A 23,226-nucleotide genomic window follows, 5' to 3' on the forward strand; every position below is an offset into this window, starting at 1 on the left:
GTTAGCAGTCCAGTTACAGAATACCTACATAGGGTGCTTTAGTCAGTCTTTCCAAGAACATACATCATCACACTTCTTCAAGAAGCAGCTCCATAGAATCCTCCACAGAGATAGACTATTGGCATGTACCAGACCCCAAGTACAAAAGCACAAGGAAAGGAGATGGAGTGTCAAAAGTGGAGAACAGAGAAGAGGAAATGGAAATAACATCCAATGAGGCTGAAAAGATAGGTCAAGATCAGGAGTATAGGACTTGAAACAGAAGGGTTTATAGGACAATCCAGGTGTTGGTTAGGTAGGGGAATCAAGTAGTAAGATCTGTGATAACAAGCATCCTTGTTTTACCCTTGATATTATTTCTTAACTTTTCAACATTGCTCTTGGTTTTAGCCATATTAGCTACATTAAGGAAAGGTCTATTCTTTCCTATTTTTGTTTTTAACAGGTATAGGATTTTGTCAAAAATCCTTTTCAATATTTATATAACTATGTAATTTTTATTATTATTTACATGACTTGTTATATTATGTTGAACTAACCTTGCATTCTTAGTAGTATTAGTAACCTGGTCAAAGCATATAGTCCTTCTAATATGTTATTGTAGCCCATTTACTAAAATTTTACTTAAAATTTTTGTCAGTGCTTATTAGGGATATTGGTCCATAATTTTTTTCTTTTTCTCTGGTGTGAGTAAAAAGACTATATATTTGTATCATAAAAAGAATGTCTTCTTTTTCTATTATTACAAATAATTTTGAATAGATTATTCTTTGAATGTTTGATAGAATTCAATTATAAATCTACTCAGGGTCTGGAGTTTTTCACTGAGCATTCATTTTTGACTTGCTCAATTCAATTATTTTGATATTGGCTTATTTTGTTAAGCTAAATATATTTTTGTAAGCATTCAGGCATTTATGACACTAATATAATGCCTCATTTTTGAGAAAGAGAAGAATCTCTTCTCTTTCTGAGTTTTCTTCCTCTTTTCTATCCTTGTTCCCTAAACTTCTCCATCCAAAACCCAATTACATAATTTTACCTTGGGGGATGAATGTAAACCTTAAATCCCTGAAGTCAATGTGGGACCAGGCTGTTCCTTTTGTCTGTAGAGCAAATAGAATCATCTCCTCCATTCCTTTCTCCATCTCTGAAAAGACTATTACATATAGGTAGGTATATAATTGTGATGGAAAAAAAAATGAAGCTTTCAGGAAAACCTAGAAATACTTGTATGAACTGATGTAAAATGAAATGAGCAGGACCAGGAAAACATTATACATAGTAATAGCAATATTGCAATATGACCAAATGTGACTTAGTTATTCTCAGCAATACAATGATCTAAGACAACTCCAGAGGACTGGAAAATCAGGATTTGTTGCCATGAGATTCTTAGGATTTTTTCAACAGCAAAAATCTTTCAGGAAGTGATCATTGGTTCTTTGTATTTTCTCTTTGCCTTTTGGTTTGAATGAATTTGGGTTGTTTTTGTTTATAGTTCCTTAAAATATGTGTGTGCATGCCTTAGGTCGTACAGTAGATAGAGCACTTAGATCTGAAGTCAAAAAGATTACCTGTGTTCAAATCTTATCTCGAATATTATATTTTCAAGGAGCTGTATTATTCTTAAATTATTCTCCTTGATCTGTTAGTAGGTCAACTTTAAAAATATCAGATTATCTTGTTTTTACCCTATTTCTTAATCTTTTGGTTTTGTCTTAATATTTCTTCTTGTCTCATGGAGTAATTGATTTCTGTTTGTTCCTTTCTAGTTTTCAAATAGTCCATTATCTGGGACTTATTAAAAGATATAGGCTAAGCTGTAAAGGCAGCACCCTCTTAGTTCACGTTCAATGTGGGATAAAATGAAACATTGTCGAGTTACTAAACATTTAATGAAAGAAGAGGTTTATTTTGCCCTAACCATCAAGGACATTTAACCAGAATATACCGACACATAGTTTTCTCTAAATGCAGGCTTCTGAGCTTCTGAAAATCTCCCTCAATGTCATTTGTTCATCAGGGTATGGTTTGGGACATTCCTCCAAGTCGGAGGCACTTGCTATACATGCCTGAAACTTTTTCTGTCTCCAAACTAGGAAGTTGTGTCATAGAAGCTGAGGCCAGCCAGGTTTGGGATGGAGGGATGTTATAGTCAGGAAAACTAGTTCAGGAAACCTCTGGTCTCCTGGTTTATCACCCTTAATGGCGAAATCCTAATGATCTTCTAGAGGACCTTCTATCCTTTAAAGATTTTAGATAATCTTCCTATCATGAAAAGTATTAAGAGAGGAGAAAGGGGGAATAGGAAAAAACAAACTAAAACTAAAATGTGAAATGTAGTCCTTCTCTTCCCCTCTCTGGAAGAACCAAGTTTTAAATCTTCTTCAAGACCAGTCTCCTAGCATGGGAAATCCCTAAAAGGAAGAAAAAATGTGGAGGTGGTGGCAGAATGGGGAGAATTTGAAGATAAGAGAAACAAAACGAAACAAAAATGCACCCCCAAAGTGGAGGAATACAAAAACGGCAAGTCCTAAGTCTTTCCTTTGTCCTTAAGAAAGACTGAGTCTTAAAAGCTCCCAGTCTGTTCCATATGATGGGTGATGACATATCTTGGAAGTTCACAGAGGGTTTCCTACTGTAAAGTGTAGCACCAACACTATCAGAGCCACAACACAGATGATGATCTGATATGATCATAGATTTCTTCTCATTATGTTAGGTGGTAGTGATAAGCAGGAGAAGCTCTAGGGTCCTATGCAGGGACACTTCTGGTATAGTCAACATGTCTTTGTTCTGCACCAGACTCTGTAATAACTTGAGATCATAAGGAATATTCATAATCCATTTGGCAAGTTTTATGATAAGAAAGTATTCCCTGTAAAAGAATAAGAGACAAAGGGAAGTGAACAAATACTTTTACAATTATGAAAGAAGTCCTTTTAGACAAAACTGCAGGGTCTCTTATCCAAGGACAACGTGTAGTTGTTATAACAGTAGATGAGGTCATCTGCTTTACTAGGCCTTTGCATAGTTTTATTTCTCCTTCAATGGGGGTTTCTAATATTGGGCCACCAGGTAGTTGGGGGATTAAGTAAATCAAGATGTTGCAAAATAATTGTGGTGTCTATTTTCCACCTGAAGTTTTAGATACCCCTGGAACTTTGAAGGTCAGAAATTTAGATATTCATGGATTGTCCATGATGGACAGAGTGGTAGCAAGCCTTAAGATAAAATGTCTCCATGCTAAAGTGCTGATTTGCCTGAACTGGTTGGTGCGGTTCCTTGTTGCTTCTGAGACCACAACAAATGGATCTCCAACCTCTCTATAGAGATTTTTTATGGGGTAAAGTCTTCTCTTCTTGTTGCCTCCAGATACAGAGCTTTGTGGATTACAAACATCTCTGCTTTATCTCCTCTTATACTGGGAGACTTTTTTCTTATAGAATATCATCTCCTTGTGAACAGGAGAGTGTCTCAGAAGTTTGCCATTAGACATAGCAAGTCCCAAAAGAAATAGAACTAGATTTGAAATGAAATGCCTTAATTCAGATCCTATTTTAAACACCTATTCACAATGAGATCTTCATTTAACTTTTCAAGTCCTCAGCTTCCTCATAAGTAAATTAGGTATAATCATCCTGGCTCCCACTGCCTGAAGGTCAGGTATGTAACATTCACCTTTTCTCCACTATCCTTAGGGGCTCAAGGGCCTCTCTTCTCTGCTATTAACTTATGCCTCTCCTCCTCCCAGTTTGGTTTAATCACTTAATAGTCAGCCTTGCTTTTCAGGAAGAGTACTTTCACTTACTAGCTGGATGACCCTGGCAAGTCATCAGGTTTACCTGTTTTATCTGTTTACCTCAGTTTCTTCATCTGTAAAATGAGCTAGAGAAGGAAATGGCAAACCCCTCCAGTATCTCTGCCAAGAAAACCTCAGAGAAGGTTACAAAGAGTCGGACACGGCTGAAAACGATTTAACGTTTAACTTTAAAGACAGAGCAAGAACAAGACATGTTCTAGACAGCACTTCACTGGCCTAGTTAATCCCTACCTTTTACCATCTTGGTTTCTGGGGAGAGGAAGGGAGAGGATTATATTCAGTTCATAAGTCACATCAGTCTCAGCAAGTTCCAAGTCCAAACTCAGTCTGGGCTAGCCTGGGACTCTGGTTTCTCAGGGCTTCCCTGCTGGACTGATAGCAACATAGAGTCTGGAATCCCAGGCTCCTAGATCTCTTGGCTTAAGCACTCAGGTCCAGGATACCACTTCATGCACATGATACTGAAAAAAACATTTCTCATTCAAAAACATAGGTATAAATGGATTTTTCCTTAAAATGATAAGAAGCATCAAAGTAAAACCATCAGCAAATGTTATATATAATTGGAATATGCTTCCCATTATTTTTCATGAGAATAGGCTAGAAGCCTTCCCAATAAGATTAGAATGAAACATAGATGCTCATTATCATCAATATTATTCAGTATTGTATTAGAAATGCTAGCAATAGCAGTAAGAGAAGAAAAGGAAATTGTAAGAAATAGAATGGGAAACAAGATAATAAAACTAATTCTCTTTACAGACAATATGATAATACTTTTGGAAAATCCTAGAAATTCAACTAAAAAGCTAGGTGAAACAATAATTTTAGCAAAGTAGCTGGATATAAAAGAAACTCACATAAATATCAGCATTTTTATATATGACTAATAAAATCCCACAAGAAAGTATGAGATACTTCATTTAAAATAACTATAAGTATTATAAAATACCTGGGACCATACCTGACAAGACAAATTTAAACTTAATTATAAAATACTTTTTATACAAATCAGATTTAAATAAATATTAATTGTTCATATAGAGTCAACATAATAAAAATGATAATCCTACTTAAGTTAATCTTAATCTTATTCAATTCCATCCCAATTAAACTCCCCTAAATTATTTTGTTGAGCTAGAAAAAAATAATGAAATTAATTTGCAACAAGATTAAAGGTCAAGAATATCAAATGAATTAATGAAAAAACATAAAGGAAGAAGTTCTAACAGTACCAGATCTTAAAACTATATCAGAAGGCAGCAATTATCAAAACTACCTCATAACTGGCTAAGAAATAGAAAGGTGAATCAGTGGAACAAAATAGGCATACAATACATAATAGTAAAAGATTATAGTATCTTTGTCTTCAACAAAAGTAAAGATTTAATCTTTGGGGATTAGAAGACACTATTTGGGGAAAATAGTTGAGAAAACTGGAAAACAGTATGGCAGAAATTGTGTATAGATCAACATCTTATACTATTTGCCAAGAAAAGGTCAAAACGGATACATGACATAAGAAAACAGAAGAATATGGAACATAATACTTATAGACTTATGGATAGAAGATTTTCTGAATAAATGAAATAAGAGCATTGTGAAATGTAAGATGATCATTCTGATTCTATTAAATTAAAAAAGTTACATACAACTAAAACCAATGTAGCTAAGATTAGAAGAAAAGCAAAAAAGTTAGGGGAAATTTTTATAAACAATTTTCCCAATAAAGGCCGCATATCTCATATATAAGAGAACTTTGTCAGGTTTATGAGAATATGAATTATTCCCCAGTTGTCAAATGGTCAAAGGATGTGAACCCAGAAATTTTTCAATGAGGAAATCAAAAATGCTGCAAATCATTATTGATTAGGGAAATGTAAATTAAAAGAACTTTTAAATTTAGATTAGCTAAAATGATCAGGAAAGAATGTGGAAAAATTGGGATGTTAATACACTATTGGTGGAACTGTGAACTGAGCCAAACATTTTGGAGAACAATCTAGAATTATGCTTAAACAGTTACAAAGCTGTGTATACCTTTTGACCCAGCAATATCACTATTGGGTCTTTCCCCCAAGGTGATCAATTCTCCTTGTAGTGGCAAAAACTGGAAATTGAAGAGATACCCATCATTTGGAGAAAGACTAAGCAAATTGTGATGGAATACTATTAGATTGTAAGAAATGATGAGCTGATTGTTTTTTTTTTTTTGAGGCAATTAGGGTTAAGTGACTTGCCCAGTGTTTAGAAAAACAGACTTACAGAAGTAATGTGAGCAGAAATAAGTGAACACTGTGCACAATAACAGCAATGTTATTCAAAAAAATAATTGTGAATAAGTTATTCTGAGTAATATAAATAATACCAACTAAAAAGATCTATGAAGAAAATGCTACCCTTCAGAGAAAGAACTGATAAATAGAAGTATGTATAGTATGGTTTTACATTTGTTTTAAAATCTGCATCAAATGGTGACTTTCTGTAATGCAGAAAGGGAGAGAGGGAAGCAAAGTTAAGAACTTTAAAGTGTAACCAAACAAACGATGAAGACAAAAAAAAAAAAGAACATGTGAAACAGCTCATTTCTTGGGTCCAAATGGCTTAAGAGAAAAGAGGGAGCTCTGAATCTTTCATTTTACTTCAGGTAACCCCTTACTGTAAGTAAGTGAATTCTGCATGCAAAAGGAAAGAGACTATTCTAGTAATAGTAAGATAATTCTAGAGATGCAGCCCAATTCCAGCTTTGTAGCCCATGGAAAAAGACAGCTTCCAACCATAGTCACAAAAGTTCCTGCCCTGCCACAGTCCTTTTGTCTCCCAAAAGCAAGTCCTTGGAGTCTCCCATATTAGTGCCTCTTAACTTAGGTGACATGTACATGTCAATCCATTATCAAGATTCTACCTCATAGCGTTGTTATGAGCAAAATATGCTGCCAACCTTAGAATACCATATAAAGGTGAGTTAGCAATATCATAATTCTTGTAATCAGTTTTTGAAGGCTAGTTTTAGTTTTGAGGATAGAAAAAGAGTCAGAAAATGGGTAGATTTAATTTTTCCAAATATCAGTAGAAATGTGTATTTTCTTCACCTTGGTTTTCTGGCTATAGGATTTCTGACTCCCTACCCACAAAGACAATGGACACTTCTTTGCTGAGAAATGGGAAGCCAACTTACCTATCCATACAAACCTGTCTCTTGCTTTGCCAGGACTGTCTGCTGGCCACATTAAAAAACTGGTGTTTGGAGATGAAAAAAGTTATTTTCTGGTGATTGGTCAGGCTGTGGAAGACGTCCGTTTTGCACAGAGCATGGCACAGATGAATGATATTATTCTGTCACCAAACTGCTGGCAACTCTGTGACCGAAGTATAATTGAAATTGAGAGGATTCCTGACCAAAGAGCTGTTAAGGTAGGCAGTGCTAATAATTATGGTGCTCACTTGGCTATCACTGTGGGAATATAACTGCTAGAAGGACATTGGTCTTATTCACTGAATTGGGGTCTGTAAAATTCACGGTATTTTGGTGATGTCAGACAATAAATATTAACATCACGGATTCAGAGCTTGAAGGGTTCTTAAGAGAACCCTTAAACTTAGTTTAATGTTGTCCTTTCACAAATGAGCAAAGAAAAGGAGTAAAATGACTTTTCCAAGTCACATAGTCAGAACTTCTTTTGTTTGCAGTTCAAGTATTCCTTTTGGTGCTCCTATAATCTTAGCTCATAGACATTTTCTGTGATGTGATTTAGTTCCTTTTCTGTGGGTAAATGGCAGCGGTGGGGGGGGGGATGCTCCAATTTAAAAAAAAAATTAAATTAAAAAGTGGTGCAGTAGAATAGAGCATTGGCTCTGGAGGACAGAGATCCTGAATTCAAACCTGGCCTCAGACACTTAACATTTGCTAGCTCTATGACTCTAAGCAAGTCATTTAACACCAATTGCTTCATCAAAAACAAAACAAAGCAACTAAACTAAACTAAAATTTTTAGCGAGGCATGAAAGCCATGATCAGCCCCAATGGTTCTCTGCGATCACTGCCATTTCTATCATTTTTGCCATCATTACTCTGTAGCTGTTCTTCTCCCTACATTAAGGTGAGCAACAGCAGCCGAGCTAAGTAGCTAATTAGGAATTTCCTCTTGGATTCCATGGGTGGAGAGAATGAAGCAATTGGAAGTCATTGGGAACTCAGAGAGATCACATATAGGAGAAGCTAGCATCCAAAATTGTAAGTGTGTGAGTGTATGTGAATGTATGGATGTGTGTGAGTGTGTGTGAGTGTGTGTGAGTATGTGTGTGTGTGTATGAGTGTTGGGTGAGAGTGTGTGTGTGAGTTTATGAGTATGAGTGTGTGTGTATGTGTAGGGACTTAGGAGGAGGGGTTGATAGGAAAGGAGGAAGATCATTTCTTTTTTTAAAAAGGCTATTATACAAAACTGCTCCTTCCCTCCTCACACACATTTCGATGAAGGGGGTAATACAATTGGGCATAATAGGTGAGAAGGAAGTTTTTAAATCATATACCTAAGAGAAGGATTCTAAAGAAGAGTCACCTTCTACCTCCAGGGGAAGATAATAGCAAACATTCTATACTAAGAATAAAGCAATATACTATTTTAAGCTGCCAGTAGCTGTCCCTGCAGATAGGACACATTAACATGTTTTCTCTAAAGTTAAGACTTGTAAGGAGGACCAGGGCAATTTATTTTTTCAAAGGTTATCTGCAACAGCTTAATTTCTCTCTGTATTTGGACTTGCAAAGCAGATTGAGGCAGGACATGACAGTTTCAATTTACACTTGAATTAGGGGTGTTCTAAAAGGAAAAATGGGGGCAGTATGTAAAGTATTGGTTAATATGGGCTGAAGTTTGACAATTACCAGGGGAATAATAGATTTAAATAGCTTACAGAAAGCTTGAAATCTGACAAAACACTTTATTCTGAGTCTCGAGCCTCTAAAAGTTACTATGGGTATATCAAATAATTTTATATTCACTGAAGGCCTCATCTTTTGTTTCCTTGTTTAGTTTTTCTTAATGCTAAAATGTTTTGCAAATGTGAGATGGTCCAGGTCACTTTGAAGCTCAAAGGCAGGGGTTGGTAATCTGCCACTTTGGTTGGATACTCTGCTAGGGATATTGTTAAGACTTGGACTAAGGCAATGAGGTGCCACAGTGCTGGCTACCTTTCAATCATCACCTTCCTCTAAAACAGGCTCTCATAGATTTTTTATGTTTTTAGTGGCTTATTTTTCCCTTAATATTAATTTAACCAGATTTTTATATAAAAATGATGAATTGAGAATGAGGGCACATATGGGAAAATGCCGTCTGGGTGCTATAGCCTGGGATGGCCATGCTCACATCTTCATCTTTGTATTCTGAAAAATTGTTGTCTTAATTAAGTAGTTCAATGATTCCTTGTCAACTTTCTGATTTCTGGGTTCAAATATCACTTTTTACACATAATAGCTATATGACCACTAGCAAGTCATTTTATTCTTATGGCAACTCAGGATCTTCATCTGTAAAATGAGAATAATAACATCTATTTCATCTGATCACTGTAAGGATTAAATGAGCTCATTCAGATAAAGTGTTTGCAGATTTTAGAGCAGTAAATCAATGTTTCTTTTTATTGTGACATGCATACCCACTGTTTGTAGCTCTTGTGTCTTCCAATATATGTCATGCACTGTGGATCAAATCCCTATGATATCATACTCTTTATAAGAAGGAAAAGTGAAACTTTTATTTTCTCCCATCCAGGTTAATTTCCTGAAGCTATCTCCTACTTATAATTTTGATGAATTTTTCCTAAAATGCATGACCTACATGAAATACTATCCTTCAGGTGATCACAAAAGTAAGTATTTTATTCATTATGGTGCCGATCCAGTCAGTTTGGCAGTCATAACTTGTGGCAAAAACCTTTCAACAATAATAGCTAGCATTTATATAACACTTTAAGGCTTACCAAGCGCTTTACAAATGTTTTATCCTTAGAATAGCCCTGGGAAGGGGGTACTATTTTTATTCCCATTTTACAAACAAGAAAACAGAGGTAAAAAGAGGTTATCTGAGGTCATATAGCTATTACATAATATGATATGATATGCAATATATATTATGGTTTTTATATATATATAAATATAAATTTCATATATATGTATACTATATATAAGGTCTTCTGGACTCCATGTCTGTCTGTCCACTGCATCATCTAGAACATAAGATTATAAACCTGGAATGGGAAGATACAAAGGTCATTTTGTCCAATTCTCCCATTTTACAACTTAAGAGACTGAGGTTCTGAAAGATTTGGCGATATTTCCAAAATCATATAGCTTGTAAGTAGAAGAGTCAGTATTAAAATTCAGGTCTCATTTCTTTTTTTTTAATTTTAATTTTATTTTATTTAATAATAACTTTATATTGACAGAATCCCATGCCAGGGTAATTTTTTTTACAACATTATCCCTTGCACTCGCTTCTGTTCCGATTTTTTCCCCTCCCTCCCTCCACCCCCTCCCCAAGATGGCAAGCAGTCCTATATATGTTAGATATGTTGCAGTATATCCTAGATATAATACATATTTGCAGAACCGAACAGTTCTCCTGTTGTACAGGGAGAATTGGATTCAGAAGGTAAAAATAACTCGGGAAGAAAATCAAAAATGCAAATAGTTCACATTCATTTCCCAGTGTTCCTTCTTTGGGTGTAGCTGCTTCTGTCCATCATTTATCCACTGAAACTCAGTTAGGTCTCTTTGTCAAAGAAATCCACTTCCATCAGAATACATCCTCATACAATATCGTGGTCGAAGTGTATAATGATCTCCTGGTTCTGCTCATCTCACTTAGCATCAGTCCATGTAGGTCTCTCCAAGCCTCTTTGTATTCATCCTGCTGGTCATTTCTTACAGAAAGACCACATTATTAAAACCATATTATTGTAAAATAATATTCCACAACATTCATATGCCACAATTTACCCAGCCATTCTCCAATTGATGGGCATCCATTCATTTTCCAGTTTCTAGCCACTACAAACAGGGCTGCCACAAACATTTTGGCACATACAGGTCCCTTTCCCTTTTTTAGTATCTCTTTGGGGTATAAGCCCAATAGAAACACTGCTGGATCAAAGGGTATGCACATTTTAATAACTTTTTGGGCATAATTCCAGGTTGTTCTCCAGAATGGTTGGGTTCGTTCACAACTCCACCAACAATGCATCAGTGTCCCAGTTTTCCTGCATCCCCTTCAACATTCATCATTATTTTTTTCTGTCATCTTAGCCAATCTGACAGGTGTGTAGTGATATCTCAGAGTTGTCTTAATTTTCATTTCTCTGATCAATAGTGATTTGGAACACTCTTTCATATGAGTGGTAATAGTTTCAATTTCATCCTCTGAAAATTGTCTGTTCATATCCTTTGACCATTTATCAATTGGAGAATGGCTTGGTTTCTTATAAATTTGAGTCAGTTCTCTATATATTTTGGAAATGAGGCCTTTATCAGAACCTTTAACTGTAAAGATGTTTTCCCAGTTTGTTGCTTCCCTACTAATCTTGTTTGCATTCGTTCTATTTGTACAAAGGCTTTTTAATTTGATATAATCAAAATTTTCTATTTTGTGATCAGTAATGGTCTCTAGTTCATCTTTGGTCACAAATTTCTTTCTCCTCTACAAGTCTGAGAGATAAACTATCCTATGTTCCTCTAATTTATTTATAATCTCGTTCTTTATGCCTAAATCATGAACCCATTTTGATCTTATCTTGGTATACGGTGTTAAGTGTGGGTCCTTGCCTAATTTCTGCCATACTAATTTCCAGTTATCCCAGTAGTTTTTATCAAATAATGAATTCTTATCCCAAAAGTTAGAATCTTTGGGTTTGTCATCAGGTCTCATTTCTGTGAAGGCATGTCATGTTGTTTTTTTGCTTAGAAGCAGTAGTAGCCAAAAGATGAGCCCTTAGATGGGCGACTCCATGATGGAAAGGAACTAAATAAATCTATCATGGGAAAGAAATGACCTGGGGCTGGGGGTTGGGGTTGTGAGGGTGGTCTTAGAAAGGCAGGGAAAAAGCTGCCAGAGCTATGGAAGTTCAGGAAAGCCAAACACCTGCAATAAGAAAAGGGAAGAGACCAAATTCAGAGGAATTCTGTGGGTGAAGCCCAGTTATAGAATCAAAGACCCTTCAATGGGAGAGAAAGTAGAATGGGAAGGAAAGGAGACCATAGTAACACAAAGAAGAACAGAGGCACAGAAATGGATTACCGCTTAACTAGAGATGGATATGGGAAAGGCCTGGTAGTGAGTTGAGTAATGTTCGTAGCTGGGTCAAGCAGAATGAAGACATTGTATTAGGGACATATTGGTAAATGCTTAACAACTGGTTTTCCCAAATTAAGTTTGCTAATTATTAACTATTAACATTTTCTCCCTCATTTTCTTAAATCTAGACAATCCACGAGATAATAAAGCAAGCCCTGATTTATAGCATTTGCCAATCTCTAAGATACAAAAACTTAGACTGAATTTTTTTCAATCTTGTCAGCTGAGCCCAGAATACTACCTGACATTGTTTAAAGTTTACTCAGTTTATACATAGTCCCCCTACCTCCAGTTTCCTCACTTCTACAGTCTCACTGATATGAAAACTTCCTCCCTCTACCTTCATAGTATCTCTGTGACACAGTACATGGTTTTTAAGGACCTCTGTGGCAGACATATTCATCACCCTAAGAACAACTTGCTGGTGAGGCTTTCCAAATTTAGCTGGGTCAAGCCCCAAGCAATCTTATTATTTATTCCATTCTTGAAGCCTTTTCAATCCCGTAGGACTAGTCAGAGCTTATCTACTCTGTTGATGCAATTTTAGAGGGCCTACTAACTCTTCTGTACCATGATGGGTCATACATCGGTGGGGGACTTTGGTAGAGATGCATGCCCTAAGTTCATATTAAAATAGTGAGTTTATATTTTAAACCATTGACTGCATTTGTGTTCTCCCATATAGATTTTGTTAGAAATAGGCTCCCTAGGGAAAAAAGCAGACATGAAACTTTCCTTACCAAAAAACCAATGAGCACTTATTAAGTACCTAAGAACTGTCTGTGGCTCTCCATTTCTTCTAAAATAAATTTTGAACTCTGCATTTAAAGCCTTGCTTTGGCCTATCTTTCCAGATTTGTGTCTCATGATTCCCCTTGACATGTTCCCCTGTTCTGATCAAAGTGATCATTTTCTTTTTTCTGGCACCCCCACAATCTACTGCCTTGATTTTATTTATTTAGTTAAGTTAGTTTTATTTATTTTTCTTCTTCAACTTAGTTTATTTGCTTTTTATATATATTACATTATGAATCATGTTTGGAGAGAAAAGTCAGAGCAAACGGGAAAAATCATGGGAGGGGAAAAATAGAAAAAAAGAAGTGTTAAAATATAGCATGTGTTGATTTATAATCAATGTCCATAGTTCTATTTCTGATTGTAGATGGTATTTTCTGTCCAAAGTCTATTTGGATTGCCGTGGATCGATGAACCACTGAGAACAACCAAGCCAAACATTCTTCTGCTGTTACTCTGTATAATGTATTCCTGGTTCTGCTTGTTTTATTTAGCATTAGTTTGTGTAAATCTTTCCAGGCTTTCCCAAAATCAGCTTGTTCATCATTTTTTGTGGAACAATAATATTCCATTACCTTCACAGATACTTATTCAGCCATTCCCCAAATGATGGCCATTTACTCATTTTCCATTTCTTTGCTACTACAAAAAGAGCTGCCACAAACATTTTTGCACAAATGGGTCCTTTTCTCTTCTTTGTGATTTCCTTTAGATACAAACCCACTAGTGTTACGGGAGCCACCTGCTAGTGGCTGCTGGGGATCTAATTCTGATCAGCAGAATAGATCCCTTCATGTGAGAGGATGATAACGATGCAAGGAGACTGAGAGCCAAGTGTATTCTCTGACCTGCCTCCTCTTGTTTCTGATTTATTTCATTCCCAATCCACAAGCAACATCTGTGTCAGTAAAAGCTGGTTTGCAATTCCTTCAAGAGTGTTTTGATTCACAATTGTCGGGGCTTTTAAAGATCCTGACCAGCCCCTTGATGATGCAGTTCCCCTTAATCATTTACAGGCTTTCTGGGTTTCACAATTAGGCACGGTCCTCAACACAATAGTGTACTACCTTGGTTTTATATGTGCTCAAACTATTCCCTGTCCTCAGGCTGCCTCTCAGGCCCAATGCAGTTGTCACTTTCCACAGGAAATCTTCCTGATGTCCCTAGTGATTAAGAATCCTCCACAAATAAGCATATGCTTATTTATTTACATGATAGAACCCATATTTCCCTCCAAATCCCCTGCCACCCAAGTACAATGTAAGCTTCTTTTAACAAGAACTGTCTTTTATTTTGTCTTCATGTTCCCAACACCTACCAGAGTTTTTTGCTCTACTTGATGCTGAATGAATGAATGAATGAATGAAAGGATAGGAGAGGGCCATGAATTCCATGGGTAAAAACTTTATGAAGTTACATGATCATGGATTTAAAACTAGGAGGGCTCATCTTCTGGTTAGGGAGGAGAGAAGAGAGGGAGAAAAATATGGAACATGCAGTTTTGCAAAGGTGAATGTTGAAAACTACCTTTGCATATATTTGGGAAAAAATACTATTTTAAAATAATAACACAAACAAATGAAAAAGAGAAAGAAAGAAAAGAAAAAGAAAGAAAGAAAAAAAGAGAAAGGAAGGAAGGAAAGAAGGAAGGAAGGAGGGGAAAAAAAAAAAAGAAAAGAAAGCTTCTTAATCCTCCAGACAGTGGCAAGTGAAAAGTATCCAAGTTGTCAGGAGGACTTTCTGTTTAGGAATATCCTCGGTTGCCTTTGGTGACACAGCCATACCTTTCCATTCCCCTGGCTCCCAGTTTAGTGGTGAGTTCTCATTACCCCACACCTGGATTATTGAAATAGCCTTCTTACTGGTCCTTTTGATGCTAGACTTTCCCTCTTCAATAAACCTTAAGCACTTCTGCCCACTTTGACCTTCCTAAAATACAACTTTCATCACTTTTCTCAAGAACTTTCAATATCTTCCCTTTTTTATATTCATTGAAGACCTCATCTTTTATTTTCTTGCCAGCCCAGCTCTGGGAGCAGCCAGTGACCGATCATGACCTCCTGCCATGGGGTGCTGCCCCCCAAATGGCAGTCTTGCAGTCACTAGGAGAACTAGCACTGGGCATTTTTTGTGTGGATACAAAAACTTGGCTTTCCCTTCACCCAATGTGGATGATTAACAACAATAACAACAATAACAGCTAATGTTTATATAATGCTTATTATGTTGTGCCAGGCATGTATGTTAAATCCTTTGTAATTATTATCTCTTTGATCCTTGCAATAACCCTAGGAGTTAGGTTAATGGTAAGCCCCATTTTATGGATGAAGAAACTGAGGTAAACGAAGGTTAAATGACCACTGTTCCACAGCTGATAATTATCTGAGGTCTGATTTGAACTCAGATCTTTTTGACTTGGGGCCTGGCACTTTTATTTATTGTGCTACTCAGCTGCCTCCGGATCATGCTTGAGGCCTGCTTAGAGAATTTCCATCTTCATCCTAAGTCATTTAGTGACCAGACAGACCTCCTATGTCACAGAGTTTCTGTCTCTCATTTTTGTCAAAGACTCCGATGGGAACATCTCCTTTAAATGGCAGCTCGGTAATATGGTCAATAAAGTGGGGAGTGGTTCACACCTTCACAAGGTAATATGATTTAGAGTCATATCTGTTCTACCCTCCTTGCTTTAAACAAATGAGAAAACTACATACTACTTGCATATAGTAAATAACACAATTAAATTTCAAAGCCAAGCTCTCTGACTCCAAACTTGGAAGGCTTTCCACTAGTCTGGCTCCTTTTAAAAATTCTCTCCCTCTCCCCAGAAGACTGGATACAGGATTCTGCCCTATTTGGGAAACTCTCCTTCAGGGAAGTCACTATTGGAACAACGTGGGCCTGGGCCATCAGGCTAGACTCCTAAGAATACCTGGTGAAGACTTGAATGACCCATCTTACTTTGCATGACAATTTTTAATCAACTCAATAAATATTTACTTAATAGCTATCATATGATAGGTGCTGAAGAAGATACAGAGATTAAATAGACAGACCTTGTATCTTGTTAGGACACTGCCTGCTTGGCAATATTTAATTTTTAACTGATATTGTGTTTGCTTAACTTTTTGGACTAGAGATGATTAATTTTATCCACTCAAATCCTGTCAGAAAAATAGGCAGTGATGAGAATCTCTGAACTCTAGTCAGCCCACATTTGGAGAATTAACAGTCACTTTTAAATGCCACATTAACAGAGGGCATTCATAAGCTGGAGTACATTAAAAGGAAGGTGATCCTGGAATCCTCAGGAATAAAGAGGCAATTTCTCATTTGGGCCTCTGATTCAAAACTGACCCGGTTCTTGTAAAGAGGCCGGGAACAGCGGTTATGTTGGAAAGATGTGCTGTTAGCTCTATTAATACCCAGTGGGGTTATTGAGGAGCAGGCCATAGAGATTAAAGGGAAGGAAAAATTACATAAAAATTACATAAAATTACAAAAATTACATAAAAATTACTAGACACTGAGTTTTTAAAACCAAAGGTCTTTGAGGGTTCTTTTCTCGGCAGGTTCTTGAAGCAACTCCATACTCTTTCTCTTAAATTAGGAGGGAGGGAGGGAGATGCAGGTTATTTTCCTATTTTCTCTCTTCAGCTCTTTATTATTATTATTATTATTATTATTATTATCATAGCTTTTTATTTACAAGATATATGCATGGGTAATTTTTCAGAATTGATAATTGCAAAACCTTTTGTTCCAATTTTCCCCCTCTTTCCCCCCACCCCCTCCCCCAGATGGAAGGTTAACCAATACATGTTAAATATATTAAAGTATAAGTCAAATTCAATATATGTATACATGTCCATACAATTATTTTGCTGTACAAAAAGAATCAGACTTTGACACAGTGTACAATTAACCTGTGAAGGAAATCAAAAATGCAGGCAGACAAAAATAGGGGGATTGGGAATTCTATGTAGTGGTTCATAGTCATCTCCCAGAGTTCTTTCACTGGGTGTAGCTGTTTCAGTTCATTACTGCTCTATTGGAACTGATTTGGTTCATCTCCTTGTTGAAGAGGGCCATATCCATCAGAATTGATCATCATATAATATTGTTGTTGAAGAATATAATGATCTCCTGGTACTGCTGGTACTGCTCATTTCACTCAGCATCAGTTTATGTAAGTCTCTCCAGGACTTTCTGAAATAATCTTTGTTCAGCTTTTTATTATTATTTTTAAATTTTTAATAGCTTTTTATTTACAAGATATATGCATGGGTAATTTTTCAGCATTGACAATTGCCAAACCTTTTGTTCCAATTTTTCCCCTCCCCCCAACCCCCTCCTCTAAATGGCAGGATGACCAATACATGTTAAATATATTAAAGTATAAATTACACACAAAATAAGTATACATGTCCAAACTATTATTTTGCTATCCAAAAAGAGTCGGACTCTGAAATATTGTATCATTAGCCTGTGAAGGAAATAAAAAATGCAGGTGAGCAAAAATATAGGGACTGGGAATTCAATGTAATGGTTCTTAGTCATCTCCCAGAGGTCTTTCGCTGGGTGTAGCTGGTTCAGTTCATTACTGCTCCATTGGAACTGATTTGGTTCATCTCATTGTCTTCAGCTTTTTATTAAGGGATGCAGCCAGACCCAGCGGAAAAAGTGATTATCTGGATCCATCCTTTTTGCAATTCATAGTTGTGTGTCTACCTTTATGGTTTCTGTTGGGAGGGAGACTTCTCAATAAGTTATTTTCGATAAATTTTGACATTTTTTTCTGAGCTAGAAATTTCCCCCAAAAGTTCATGTTCTCATAATTCCTCATTTAAGCATTTCTTACATTTATTTAAGGAAAATCATCTCTTTAATTGGTTAAGTGAACTAAGCATCCTAATTGCTCGTTCTTTTAAGGTGATAATGTCAATTCAAGCTTCTAATCTCTTTTGGTGAATAGCAGTTTTAACACTGTTGTCACGGAGATTATGATCTAGGGAATGATTTCCTATTTAAAGTTTATGCTCCCAATAGAACTCCTAAGACTATATATTGTTGGAATCTTAACAAATTGTTAAGTCATTAGAGTTGACAGAGACAATAATTATCTAATTCAGCATGGTTCAGTATCCTTGATCTAATCTTACAAGGAGATGTTTTGGGTCAGAACCTGAAACAAAGTACTAAGTAGAACTAATTGATACAATGCTTGTGCTCACACCTTTACTCATTGGAGTTCACACGTTTGGGAGATTTCAGGGTTTAGTATGAGATATACGAATTTACACCTCCCTTGAAGCTCTTAGGGCCAGAGAGCACTCTGGGAGAAAACCCACAATCCCATTCTCTCAGAAGAGTCATATATAAGCCCAGTCAAGAAAGTTCAGCTGAATTAGATTGGAGAGGAGCACTCTGGTGCAGACACAGAGCACTCTGGGAGATTGAGAGCCAGAATCCCTCTCTCAGAGGAAAGACAGATTCAACTTGGAGCTGAATTAGAGGCTGAAGAAAGCAGAGGCAGAAGCAAAGGACAAAGCTGCAAGAGCTCTTAGAACCAAGTAGAGAGAGAGGCCTCTAAGAAAAGCTAACTGGGCTATACTGGAGACAATAAAAGATCTGAACTTTTATCACCTGGCTGCATTTGGGTGATTATTACTTTTAACTGAAACTAAGGCTGCCTCCAGAAAACCTCCCCAAGAAACCTGCTTTCTCCCAGAGAGAACCATTTTTATATTATTTTAAAGAAGAACAAGAACTCCAACAATATATAATGCATCCAATGCAAAGAATAGGTAAGAACATGAATCTTAAATTCTTAAAAGATCTTGAAAGGATGCATTACTTATTCTGTTGGAGGACTATTGCCCAGAAGACCAAATGTGAATGTGTGCAGAGATACCCATGTCATCTCCTTGGAAACCTAGTTCCAGAGACATATTCAGGGAAGTTATAGACAATATGACCAGGAGGGACAGGAGTTGGAATCCTGGAGAAGGAATTGAGAAGTTTCAGCTGTCTCTGTTGTAGCAGAGACATAAACAACTGCAGAATATGTACCTAGAAAGAGGTACAGAATCCCAAATGGATACTTGAATCTCATGGGAAGCCAGGGCCTATGTCTGAAACTATGCTATCCCTCTTCTACCTGGAAGTGATAGAGCCAGAACAATCTTGGTGCTATTTATAGTAATTTCATTCTTCTCCCGGGGTGAAAACTGTAAGTCTGTACTTCTGAAAAAGTAATGGGAAAACTCATGGACCATCATTCAGGGAACTTAATCCCCAGGCCTCCAATGTCCAGCTCTCTTCCCCACCATCACCTTTTTCCCCTATGTTGTGAACCTGAATGTTCTTTCCAAAGCTAGATTTTTGGAGTTTGGGTTCAAAGAAGAAAGATACAGCATTTCATTAACTCCTTTATAAAACCTCTGCTTGTCAGCACGTAATGAGGGGAAAGCGTTGGCAAATTAGAGTCAATCAGGGACTGACCAGGGACTGGTAACCCATGACCTTGTCTTTGATCAAGGATTCATAAATTCATGGATTGTTAGTTCTGGAAGTGATCTTACAGACTATCTGATTCAATTAAGCCTCAATTTTCAGATAATGTGAACAAAGTCTTCACTCCCCTACAATAACCCAATCCCTAGTTGTTATCTCACCAAAACAAACAAAACCCCAAAAAACTTTACATATACTTTTATTTTACTTATTGTGATGTCCCTGTCTTCCTCCTTTGTCACTAGAATTTGGACTCCTTGAGGTCAAAGTTTTTTTTTTTAATTTTTGTCTTTGTATCCCTAGTATTTAGTCCTGTGTCTCTGCACATGGTAGCACTCAATAAATGCTTATTGAATTGAATTGAATGGAGACCCAGTTAAGTCAAACAAATTGCCTCAGTTTACAGTCAGTTAATGGTTGAAATGATCTCTTGGATCCTGGTCTCCTTCTATTGTGTGGTCTTGTTTAAAAATATTCAGTGTCTTGCAAAATTTGATTCATTTACCACCTATCCAACTTCACCTCTCACACTGCTATTCAGATTCTACTGCATCCAACCAAGTCTCTTTACAGCTACTTGAGGATGTTCCGGTCAGGCTCCATCTTCTTCATTTTTGTCCTCTCTACCTTAGATGCCTTAACTTTCTTTCCCATCCATCAAAACCCTATCAATTCTCAAGGCTGGGATTGGGGGGGGGGGGGGGGAGGACAGGGAAAGATATAGAACTTGTTTCATAGTTGGTGTTAGCAAATATTTGTTGAGTTGAAGGACATCTTTGATAATTAATGCATATTGACTCCACATGTATAACCAGTATTAAATTGTTTGCCTTCTCAAGAATGGAAGAAGGAGAGTGAGAATTTAGAACTCAAAATTTAAAAAATGAATGTTAAAAATTTTTACATGTACTTGGCAAATATTTAACAAAGTAAATAAAGATATATATTTTAAAATAATGACTTTCACATCCTGATTAAAAAAAAGGTATTTAATGAATATATAATAGTAGACTTTGTTTCATATTGGCAAAAGGATATGAACAATTTTTAAATCGAAATGATTAAAAATCTTCAAAAGTTCCTTAACAAGAATGCTACAAATTCCTTGGAGGAAAAAATGCAAATTGAACTAAGTCTTAAATTTGACATCCTACTTAATCAGATTGACAAAACTGATAGAATTTCAAAATGGTAAAATTTGGAGGTGTTGTGTAGAGATAGGTACATGGTTGAAAGAACTGCAAAATGGTCTCCATTATGAAAAAACAATTTGGAACAATGTTAGAAATGTCAGAAATAGAAATGCCCTATGACCTAGGATACCATTACTAGGCATGTACCCTCAAGAAAATTAACAACAGAGTGGAAAAGTTCTTATATATACAAAAATATTTATTGTAAAATCTCTGGGGAAGCAAAAAGAAAAGAAAAACAGAAATAGTTCCCATTAATTGGGGGAATGTTGTATGTATGTACTGACTTATTATTCTACTGTAAGAAGTGACGAATATAGAGAATTTTGAGATGGGGAAAGGGGATATAAATTAATAGGAAAACAAGGGAAAAAAACCAATCAATATAGTAATATTCCATTGGTCGTGGTAGCATACATCTATGGTTGAAAGGGACTTCAGAGGCCATTTAGCCCAAGCCCTTTCTTTTACAAATGAGGAAACTGAGGCCCAAGGAAGGAAAGTACTTACAATCACACATGTGGTAAGTATCTAAAGCAGAATCTGACCTCAGATCTCTTGCCTCTAAAGCCAGTCCTCTTGAAGCAATAAAAGATAAATCTGAACTTCACAGGACTGGCAATGAAATACTCAATTCAACAAGCATTTATTTTTAAAAAGATTAGAATTAAGAATATCTCAAAGGACCAAACTGCATCAACTGGTGTTACATTTTTTAAATCCATAAAGCAAATAAAATAAAAATAGTAATGATAACTTTTTTCAAAAAAAGTTTAAATGGATATTTCTGGTCTTTTGAATGATATATACCAGACACTGCTACATAGTGAAGATATAGACTTAAATAATATTAAATAATATTCAGTAGTCCTTGTCCTCAAGGATCTTTCATTCTACTAGGAAGAAACAACATGTCACAAATAAGCAAATACAAAATGTATGCAAAGTATGGAAGTAACTCTAGAGGATGGGAAATGCTAATTTTCCTTTGGAATGGGATTACAAAGACATCCTGTAGGAAATAGCACCTAAGCAGTAACTAGCAATGACTAATCTCCATAAATTTGGACATTGTTTCTCAAATAGAAATGTTTTTCAAAAGTATATTATGTCTCCCCATGCAATGCAATTATTTTACAAATTCAATTTGCCATCGCTACCAGTTAGTTAAGTAGGCTTACATTGACCTGTGCTAAGTTACAAAATAGAAGGGATATCAGGGTATTGAATGCCACTGAAAGCCAAGTGCTGCCTCCATACTTATTTCTTTCCCATAATCTTGATTCTGGAAAAGAGGAGCTTTTAGGAATAATTTGCCACCATTCTTAGGTTTTTCCTTGGGAACAGTATATCACTCATAAGCAAATTAAAAAGTTCACCAATAAATGAAAATAGTAAACACATGTTTATATATTTGCATTAGGGCTGAGTACATTGTTAGAGAGGGGCTGAATTTGTCTATAACAATATGATATTCTCAGCATTCATGGGATGCTCATTCAAGTTCAGATCTAGTGGGTCAGTGGAACTGACACAGAATAGAGGCCATTAGGCACTTGGCACACAATAAGTATAATGGGACCTGCTGTTTTATGCATCTATAAATCAGTTGTGATTATAAGCATGTATTCTGTTATGGAAAACTTTTGAAAGCCTTCCTGTTCCTATCTCATATTTTCAAAGATATTTCAATATATATGTTTGTTATTCTTTAAAAGTTGTAGATATATTATATATGGGGGGGGGAAGAAGGCAGATAAGTTAGACGTTATTGATGTTTTCTCAAATTTGAGGGCTTGGGGGTTTTGAGGAATAATAATTAAGTCTGTGATCCCGCACCCTCTTACATTTAGTATATTCTCCTTTTTTGAGAAGCAATCCCTCCATAACTATCAAATGGTGTTGCATCTAGCCTGGTCCTCCTCCCAATACTTGAGGCTAGTACAATTGTTGTTCTTGTCTTTATTTAGTTTCATTTCTACTTATTAATACAGCACATTGGAATTAGGGCCTAACTGTAGTTACTCAAGTAAAGATGAATTTTTTTCCTTTGTATTTTTTCTTTTCTTTAAATAATAAAAATAGCTCTTTATTTTCAAAATATATACAAAGATAGTTTTTAGCATTCACCCTTGCATATTCCAAATTTTTCTCCCTCCCTTCCTCTAACTTCCTCCCCTAGACAGCAATTAATTCAATATATGTTAAATATGTGCAATTCTACTATACATATTTCCACATTTATCATGCTGTACAAGGAAACTCAGATCAAAAAGGAAAAAAAAAATAAGAAAACACAAAGCAAGCAAACAACAAAAATGGTGAAAATATTATGTTGTGATCCACATTCAATCCCATAGTCCTCTCTCTGGATGTAGATGGCTGTTTTCTTCACAAGTCTATTGAAATTGGCCTGAAACAGCTCATTGTTGAAAAAAGCTACATCCATCAGAGCTGATCATAACATAAGAAGATGAATCTAATTTCTAGGTCCAGTACTTCATTCACTGTGCCACATTAGCAATGATGTGGAAAGTAATTTAAC

The 23,226-nt window shown here is 36.1% G+C and overlaps 1 protein-coding gene across 1 annotated transcript in view; it reads left to right on the forward strand.

Moving 5' to 3' along the window:
- ADCY10 (adenylate cyclase 10) overlaps positions 1-23,226 on the forward strand; it is a 133,121-nt gene that overhangs the window by 14,850 nt on the left and 95,045 nt on the right. Inside the window, exons 5-6 of the mRNA XM_051996831.1 lie at positions 7,038-7,240; positions 9,601-9,697. Coding sequence (XP_051852791.1) covers positions 7,038-7,240; positions 9,601-9,697 — 300 coding nt within the window. The remainder of the gene's footprint in view (positions 1-7,037; positions 7,241-9,600; positions 9,698-23,226) is intronic.

Source organism: Antechinus flavipes, chromosome 4 (genome assembly GCF_016432865.1).
Source record: "Antechinus flavipes isolate AdamAnt ecotype Samford, QLD, Australia chromosome 4, AdamAnt_v2, whole genome shotgun sequence".
NCBI lineage: Eukaryota > Metazoa > Chordata > Mammalia > Dasyuromorphia > Dasyuridae > Antechinus > Antechinus flavipes.